The sequence below is a fragment of the Crocodylus siamensis genome, chromosome 3, assembly GCF_052110815.1.
Source record: "Crocodylus siamensis isolate JL-2025a chromosome 3, ASM5211081v1, whole genome shotgun sequence".
Lineage (NCBI taxonomy): Eukaryota > Metazoa > Chordata > Crocodylia > Crocodylidae > Crocodylus > Crocodylus siamensis.
In genome coordinates, this window is record NC_143397.1 from 210,878,256 (window position 1) to 210,887,710 (window position 9,455).

Genomic DNA, 9,455 nt, shown 5'->3' on the forward strand with positions numbered 1-9,455 from the left:
AGGGTGCCAAAAATACCCGCAACCTTGACTTGTAAAATGTTGTGTGCCAGGGACAGCCATAAGGTACCTGATCCTTGTGGCAGTGCATCCGCAGTCCGTTCCCCACTGTCCACCCCAAGGCACCCACTGCCAGCAACAAGCCCTGGTGCAGTCATTTGAAGCCTCCTGGCTGCCTGCCACAGCCTGCCTGCCTGGGCTCTGGGCAGGCCCCTGGGCTAGGGTCAGACATTACACATAAACTGCTTTAAGTCATCAGAAATGGTTTAAACCTGTGACAGAAAAGGCAGTCAGTGCACATAAACCAGTTTGAAAATGGCTGAAACTGATTTGAGATGAACCCATTGTCAACGCATAGTGGGTCCATGCAGGTGCATGTGCACCCCCTGAGATTGGCAATGCACCCCCTGTGATCGGCGGCTGCTGATGCTGCCAGTGGCACCTGTGGGCAGCCACCACTCGCCACCTCCCTACCCCCACCACTGACACTGGCAGCAGCCTGCCTGCATTGATCACGGATCTCTAGCAGTGTCTATGGGTGGTCGCTGACAACTGGTCAGCACTTACCACCCCCCCCCCCACTGCTGACACCACTGTGGCCGCCTGCGGGAGCTCTCCGCTCACCACCACTATGCCCCCACTGCCGCCGCCACCACCGCCACCTGCAGGTGGTCACTGTGCCCCCTCAGCCTCCGGGGGCATGTGTCGTTCATGGATAAACTTGGTTGAATGTAGTATCAGACTTCATTGATTTGGGTCAAACCAGTTTATGCAATGATTATCCCAGACCCCCTGCTGATTTAGGTTAAATCCAATTCCCTCAGCAACCCAGCATGCTCTCTGGGCTGGGCTGGGCAGGGCTCTCTGCTCCATAGCAGAGCTGGCCTCTTCCCTCTTCTCCCTGGCTGGAGCTCCAGCAAAGACTGGCAGACGCAGCAGGGTCTGCCTGGCTTCCCCCTACCCTCCTCTGCCCTCTTTTACCATTCACTGCTTTAAAAAAGAGCCCTTCGTCCTCTCTCCCACAGCATGGACTGCAGCCAGCATGTGGTATGCTAGCTAATGTTGTGTAAGGCAAATAGAACAGCGTCTGCTTAGTGCTTTTTGGAGCTAATCAATAGCTCCACTGGTAATGTCCCTCCATTCCTTCCTTTGAAAAAGGCTGTTTAAGAAGAGCTTGAAGTAATGAGTGAGTCTTTGTTTTCTGATGGGGTGCTAAATGTTAATAACAGAGCTGATAAATGCTCTGTTACTAAGGGGGAGAGGCACTCCTCCCTAATGAGAGCATCATGCTCTGATATGCACGTTTGGGGTTGCCTACACCTGTTATAGGTTTATCTGATTTACTCCGTGATTTCTTTTTTGAGTTGGGCATAGTTTGAAGCCAGTAGATTCTACCAGGTAATGCAACTCTTTCATTTTCTATGGAGTTTTATATTAACATCCAGTTTTGATCTTGCATATGTATTCATATTATAGCAAGGTAAAATTTATCCTTAGATTTATAGATTGTTAGGAGCTGGAAGGGACCTTGCAGATCATCATGTCCAGCCCCTCTGCTCTAGGCAGGAAGACAACTGGGGTTAGGTGACTGAAGCGAGGTGACTGTCCAGTCTCTTCTTGAAAATCTCCAGGGTAGGTGATTGCACCACCTCTGGAGGGAGTTTATTCCACAGTCTGGACACCCTGACTGTGAAGTAGTTTTTCCTGGTATTAAGCCCATAGCGGCCTTCCAGGAGTTTGTATCCATTGGTCCTGGTCTTTCCTGGAGGTGCCCCAGTGAACACATAAATTAGGTTTACTTGATACAGTTTGAATCTTGTTGAAAAAACTGGAGAGATGATACCATAACTGTAAGAGCAGTAGTGGTCCTGAAAAGCTAAAATGCAATGTTATGATTAACTAGAATCCCTCCAATATCTAGCATGTAAAAGGCCAACTATGTAGAAAAAAAGAGGAGCAAAACAGAAAAGGCAAATGAGTTTAACTGGAAAATGAGCCAATAAATACCTCATAATATCTTTGCAGTTTCCCCAGGGATATTATCATGCTTAGGACCATATGTACTATTTGTTTCTTGGACATTATTTATGCAGCTCTATGTTAAGTTGGGTCATCCCATTTTTCTACACAGTATCTTCAAACCATGCTTTTTGAGTTAGTTTTCCCTTATAGCCATATCAAATGTAAACCATATTCCTACCTTCAATGTAATTCAGTCTCATCCTTGTTGTGTCAGGGTGTTTTTATATATATAACTGGAAGGAAATGAAAAGATTAGAAAAAACATTAGTCATCATGAGATTTTTTTTAATATCAGCACAGTTACTATGAAGCCAGTAGATAAATTACACACTATTCAGCAGAAAGAAATAGAATAAAATTAGTATTATATTGCAGGAGATTAATCATTGCCCTAGGTTACTGTCATTTTGGAGAAAAAAGAAGCTTGACTATCTTAGATTTTAACCTTCCTTCCCAGGCTTTAAGAGAAAGAGGCAAATAAGATGCCTTTATGAAGAAAGAAAACACATGATTTTTTATTTTTCCGGTGAGGTTGGTAAATTTTTACCATTGTTTTTAAGTGACAACAAGATAGTATTCATGATTTAGATCCAGAAGGCTAGCAGTAATGTTTCATAATAGTAACCTAATGAAGCATTTTTTAATGTTACTGACAGGTAAATGCCTGGAAGGTTTACGGCAGGAAAATAGCTTCCATAAATAATTTGAAAATCTGTCTCTCTTCTTCCATGGATAATTATTGCCTTTATACATACATAATGTGCCAGTGATACAAGGTGAAGAAAAGGCTAGAAAAGGAGAACTGTCTATGTGGCTAACAGGAAGTACATTGGAACTGCAGGGCTTTCTCTCTCTCTCTCTCTCTCTCTCTTTCACAAGATTTATAACTGCTTAAGAGCCATTAGGCTCAAGGGGAGGATTGAAAATTCTTTTCATGTTGTTAAATCTATCTAGGGATTTGGTACTAAAATGGGAAAATATGAAGGTTCTCTCCATGCCTGTGGAGAATAATGGCTTTAAATTATCATCTTAACTCAGAACAGAGATACACATCCACAAGGATGAATGGAACTGTAAGTCCTTCCCCCAACACTGTTTCACCAATACAGGAAACATTCTGTGACCTTTTGACTGTAAAGGGAGAATTAAATTATGATATAAGGGGTGACAACCATCAGAGGGGATTGTGCTCTTAGTAGTAGGACTAGTGAAAAAAAGTTTTTATTTAAGCTTTTTAAAACTTTGTTTATTAAATGTAAATGTTTACAAAACATGTTTGCTTTTCTCTAATTATGCAACAGAAACATAGGGGGCCACATGTAGTATACTTGGAATGTCTTTAGAATCAATATAATATTGCAAGTATGACATTCCATTATGGCACAGATAAGAAGCAATCTTTTACTCCCTGCCGGCTGTTGAAATTATTCTACAATTCTTAGCATAGTACCATTGAAGAAAGTATACTTTCTTCTGGAGACAGGTGGTTATTTAATTCTGGGTGTGTCTACAAATGCAATTAGTGCACTTAAATTTCTCCCAGGCACATCATTTGAATGTGAACCCAGGAGCAATTAAATCTGGAGCAGTCAGCTCCAGAGTTTATTCATGCACGTGTAGAGCAAGATCAGAGCAGCCGCAGCCCAAGGCTGCTCCCCCCACAGTTCCATGTGCTGTGACGGGGCTGACTGGGGCATTAAAGAGCTTCAGTGTGGGCCAGCCTCTGCACTAAAACACCTTCATGCCCCAGCCAGCCCAGGAAGCATCAACATGTGTGCTGCTGCAAGGTTTTTTATTCTGCAGCAGGATAGTACTTGTATTTACAGGTACTATCTTGCTGATTGTACTTGTATTTACAGGTACTATCTTGCCGTAGAGTAAATTAGTTTACTGCAGCCTAATAGATACACATGTGTAGATGCAAGACATTTAGTGCACAACTTATTAGTCAACTTCACAGTAAACATCTTGTGTAGAGGCACCCTCTGTGTAATTAATTCTGGGCAGTGTATTCTAATTTAGGAATATTATGGTTTTAGCTATCTATAGTAAGAGTTATGTGGCTTTCTTTTTAGCTCACAAACTTATTAAGTAGGTATCTAAGTCAGATTGATTGTGTTGAATGACAAGACAAAATAAGGAAAATAAAGTGGTCATAGACTTCCTTTTTTCTTCCCTGACAGTTTGTCCTGGTTTATCTTTGATGTGGTTTTGAACAAAGCCCAGATCTTCATACTAAAGCAAGAATTTTATTTCTCAGTTTCTACAGATCAAGTGATGAGATGTCATGTGTGATCCGTCTGGAGGCTGAGGAGAGAAACTCTGACTTCCCCTAAACACAGAGAAAAATCTGAACTGCAGTTTCTTATTAGCTAACAACACGTTTGATCCAATTTGTATGAAACTCAATTTACTTATTAAAATGGACATTATGGTTCAAATATTAGAAATTCCATTTCTTATATGTTCTAAGCTGTACAATTGTCAGATTTTTATGGTTTAGATTGTAAATGTGTTTTTCTCTGGCTATTAATTGGTATTATTTTTTTAATTTTGATGTCTTAAAGGCCAGTGTACTGTATGATACTAATATGAAGGACATATTTAAGAGGTGTGGGAGACACTGTATACAAATGTATATTTGTAAAAGCTATTTTTATGATTAGCATGTTTTACTGTTTATCATATCTAAAGTCAGGTGATATTGCACTTCTCTGTTTACAGCTTAATTCAAACAATATCATGTTATGACCTGAGTTATGATCAAATGTTGTATTTTCATTACTTGAATTATTATATTCGTAATTTTAAATAATTATGTTTATGTGAAGGGATACTGTTGAAGGAAAAAGTGATAGTTCTGTCTATTCATGGACCATTTCACTGTAACTGCTAAGACGTGCAAGTATGTCAAATATTAGATCATTCTTTGATAAACAGTAAATTGGATCCACTTGCTAATCCCTTTTTCAGACAAACCCTCTGGGTGATGCCATAGATTGGCACAGTTGTTATACATGTATCTGTTTATATCTCAAGACAGCTTGTTTTAAATTATGGAGAAGTTTGTGCCAATGCATGTCCCATTAAAACTGTATTCCAGAGAGGTAAATATTTTTAATGTTACCAATTTTTGAAACCTTCCAAATTAGTTTTAAAAATGTTTCTTTCACATTCAGTCAATAGAGTCTTTCCATTTCTGAACCTTTCAAGCAGTCTCCAAATGCTTGAAGTTGGAATAATTCATTTTCACAAAGGCTGTAAGAGAATTCAATATATAATTTCTTAATAAACAATAGTTCCTTCCAAACAACATTGATGCATTTTCATTCAGATATGTTTTAATACATTTAAGCTATGTAAAGTGCGTAAGTGATTGCTTATTCTGTAATCATTTCTGATGGTACAAAAAGATATCCACATCTTTATGTGATATAGATAAGAATAAGCTTGCTTATTCTTGTTGTCATTTCTGATGGTATGAAAAGATATCCACATCTTTATATGATATAGATAAACAACATTTTATGCAGGAGAGGGATGTCTGTCTAACATAGGTCTCATAGGGTGGCTATACAAGAGCAACAAGGCTGCTCCATGCTGCAGTTAAAGTGTCTTCTGTATCATCATCCCTGCTCTTAAAAATAGCAATAGGGGCACTTTAACTAAAGCTCATTCAATGAACTTTGGTTAAAGCACCCCTGCCACCATTTTTAAGCATGGGGATTGTGATACATGAGACTCTCCAGGTGCTATAATTAAAGCAGCTCTCGGAGCCACTCTAATTAAAGTGCCCCCCAACACACACACACTTCTGAAGCACGTGTATAAACACCCATATAGACATTCACTTTCTCCTGCAAGAGTCACTACTTTCCAAGAGAAACCACAAGTGGACAGATGTTCAGGCTTTTTCTCCCAGAGTGAAAATGGTTGCTCCAAGAGAAAAATAACTTGTGAACAAGTAGCATTAAATCAATCCTAGAAGGGTTTCTCCTGGAAGACTGAATGTCTCTACATGCTGTACATCTCATAAGAAAGAAGGAAAGACTTAAAACTAATCACATATAGGAAAGACAGGAGAAAGATGAGCAATTAAGAACTTCATCCAAGTAAGTGAAGCTTAGACATAATTGAATAAAAGTGGATTAAAGAAGTGTGATTTTAACTGATATGCACATCCCTCAGTATTGGAAGTTTAATGAACCAATCACAAAAGGACCATATATTCAGTTCTTTCAACCACTGTCCATAGGAGTTGATCAAAAGTATATTGAAGCCAATGAAATACACTACCATTGTGTTTCAATATATTTTGGATTAGACCCATTTGATAGGTAAATGATGATGACCTTACAAGAAAGAAATGGTAGACATATGCAAAAGATCCATCCTGACTGACTTTAGGTAGGAAGTAATAGTCCTCATCTATTGGTTAGGGAAAGTAAACATACATGAGCCATTAACTATGCAGTAGACTAATTAGCTGCACAATAAACATCTTAGCATCTACGCATGCATCCTTATTAGGCTGGAGTAAACTAATTTACTCCACAGCAGGATAGTACTTGCAAATACAAGTACTGTCCTACTGTGTAGTAAAAACTCAGCAATGTATATGTAGATGCTGCCCTGGCAGACTAGGGCATAAGGGTGCTTCAGGGAAGGGACTGCCTGCTGGCTAGCACCATGCTGAAGCACCCTCATGCACCAGCCAGCCCCTCTGCAGCACATTGAGCCATGGGGAGCAGCCCCAGGCTGACAGGCTGACCCACGTTCCTCCCCCCTCCCCCCGGGCCTCCTATCAGCTAAGGTTGCTCCATGTGTTTTGCTCCATGCGTTGCTCCTGGCTCAATGTGCTGTGGTCCCTGGTGCTTGTTCAAGAGGCAATAAACTCCAAAGTGTATTGCTTCACTTTAACTGCATGTGTAGACACACCTACAGTCTATAAATGCACAGGGAATCTATGCCAGTATAAGAATATGCTTCTCAGTAATCCTGGGATAAATTCAGGGTTACTTCCCTGTAGTCATTAGAGTTATGCCAGCTCAAGTGAGAGTGGAATTGAGAAAAATAGCATGAGTAATTACTACTCATCATAAGGGATGTGTCAGGAACTGCTATAGGTGACAATCCCAGAAAACCAAAGCAGAAATGTTACTAATTGTAATTTTAACCCAAGAAAACTATTAATATGGCAATCACTGATATATTTTAAAGATATATTTATTCATTTTTTGTTGTTATTCAAGTTTACAATAATATTGGTGGGAAATATAATGTCATTTAATATACACAAATGTAAGTTATGCCCATTGTTTAGCTACAAAAATATAACAATAAATATCATTGTATTTAGTTAACATTAAAAATAATTCTAGTAATTCAGTTAGGAGTAGAGAAGAGCTGGGGGGCATTCTGAAATCATGAAGCTTATGTGATCTTAGTAGATTGATTATGATAATTGTGTTAGTAGTTATATAATGTTATAGCTCCATGTTAGAGATCTGGTCTGAATGAGCCATCCCAACTCTGTTCCAGTGAACTGTACTGTACTGCGTTAGATGTTTACAGTATTCCTTACCATTCTACCATCCCTAGATAGTATTTACAGGAATGATTTCACAGTCCCAACCATCACTGCTGTTCTGCACTATGATTTTATTCCTGGAAGTGTTTTTCAGGCAGAGCAACATCTAAGATGAGACCTAGAGATACTATTCATTTGCAAGCCATGGATTTGTTGCACTGTCTAAACTACTCTCGCATCAAGCTTTCTTAATAGCACATGTGATTGAAATCACTGAAGAGATGGTGGTAGTTTAAATAGAACTTGATGCTTCATTGCCCTCCGTATATACAGTAAACTATATACAGTTGGCTGAAGTCACAAACACTTGGTTTCCTAGTTTCTTTTGCATTACTCATTTTTTGGCAATACTGAAGAGCCAGTAAACATAAAGGAACAAATTCTCATTTATACTAATGTTCCTTTGCACCCTCTGGCTACTTAAAAATAGGTGCAGATGTAATTTACAATTGCTATAAGGCAGCTTTATGTTCTGATGTACTTCGCAGGGGGCTATTTTAAATTAGAGTCAAGCCCGTAATATTCAGCTCGAAGGGCCAATATACCCAGAAATGAACAGTGTGTCTCAATCTGTCATTTTTAAATATTTATCTTATAGACATCACTGCATAGTCATAAAAAGAAGATATTTGTAGCTGTATTTATCTGGAGCCACTTTAACATGCAGTGATCATTTATGGTAACTGGAGGTGAGTGAGGTTAAAATATCTACTACTGTTGTAAAGCTGGGACTCAAAGTCAATATGACTACTGAATAATAAGCTTTTGCAGCTCACTTGTATACAATTCTAACTCAAGATCCTAAACTAACTTATTTTCTCCTTAGGCCTACATCATAAGGCTCTTTCACAGATCTTGCTCTTTCAATCTGTGCAGTTGCATGAATGGAAAAGATTTCTTAAATAAGTTTTACAGCTTGCTCAAGAGGAAAAGATTTTTACTTTTGTAAATTCTTGTATTATGTACGGTTGTTGGTTTGGTTTAGGTTCTGTGTATAATTGCTTTTAGTTCCAGAAATAAAAACCAAATCATTGTATTAAAACTATGTAGATAGCTATAACCTTGTAAGCAGTGGTATTTTTTAATAGGCAGTATTGAAAGGTAAAGTTTAAACCATTCAAAGTTTTGCCCATGTATACCTGTGTAATGGTTCATGATGGCTTTCTTTAAAATGCTGTAACATAATTTTTACATGTCTGTAAATAAATATTTTCTCTGATTTATGCACTAATCCAGTTTTGTAATTTGTGCTGCCAGATTGTGAGTCCAGAGAATCTTTAGGGTTAGAGAGAGGACATTTCCCTTCCTTACTGAGAAATAGCATTTAATATTGTAAAATATTATTGTGTAGCCAAAAGCAGGAAGAGTGATAAACAAATCACTATCTTATATATCATTTTATTTGATCACTCAATGCATTCATAGCCCTACCTGCATGTTTGCTTATATTTGCACTGCAAACTTGAGAGACTCAATTATGAAGAGTCCCACAAAACCAATAGCATAGTTAGACCCTAGGTGTCTATAGAAATTAAAAATCTATATACTTTCATAGAAGTAGTAGTAGTTTATTAACAGCTTTCACCAAAGCAATACAATAAAATTGTAGAGATTTAGATTAGACATCCGTAAGAACTACTTCACAGTCAGGGCGGCTAGGATCTGGAACCAACTTCCAAGGGAAGTGGTGCTGGCTCCTACCCTGGGGGTCTTTGAGAGGAAGCTTGATGCCTACCTAGCTCGGATCATTTGAGCCCATTCTTTTTCTTTTTTTTTCTCCTGCCCTGGCAGGGGGTCAGACCTGAAGATCTATAAGGTCCCTTCCGACCCTACTTCTATGATTCTA

The 9,455-nt window shown here is 38.8% G+C and overlaps 1 protein-coding gene across 8 annotated transcripts in view; it reads left to right on the forward strand.

The window, feature by feature from the left end:
- Positions 1–8,827, forward strand: part of RALYL (RALY RNA binding protein like) — a 709,413-nt gene extending 700,586 nt beyond the window's left edge. For all 8 annotated transcript variants that reach the window (XM_090040250.1, XM_090040251.1, XM_090040249.1 and 5 more), the window contains one exon: positions 4,280–8,827. In XM_090040250.1, coding sequence (XP_089896376.1) covers positions 4,280–4,297 — 18 coding nt within the window. In that variant the 3' untranslated portion in view covers positions 4,298–8,827. The remainder of the gene's footprint in view (positions 1–4,279) is intronic.
- Positions 8,828–9,455: the final 628 nt, after the last annotated feature.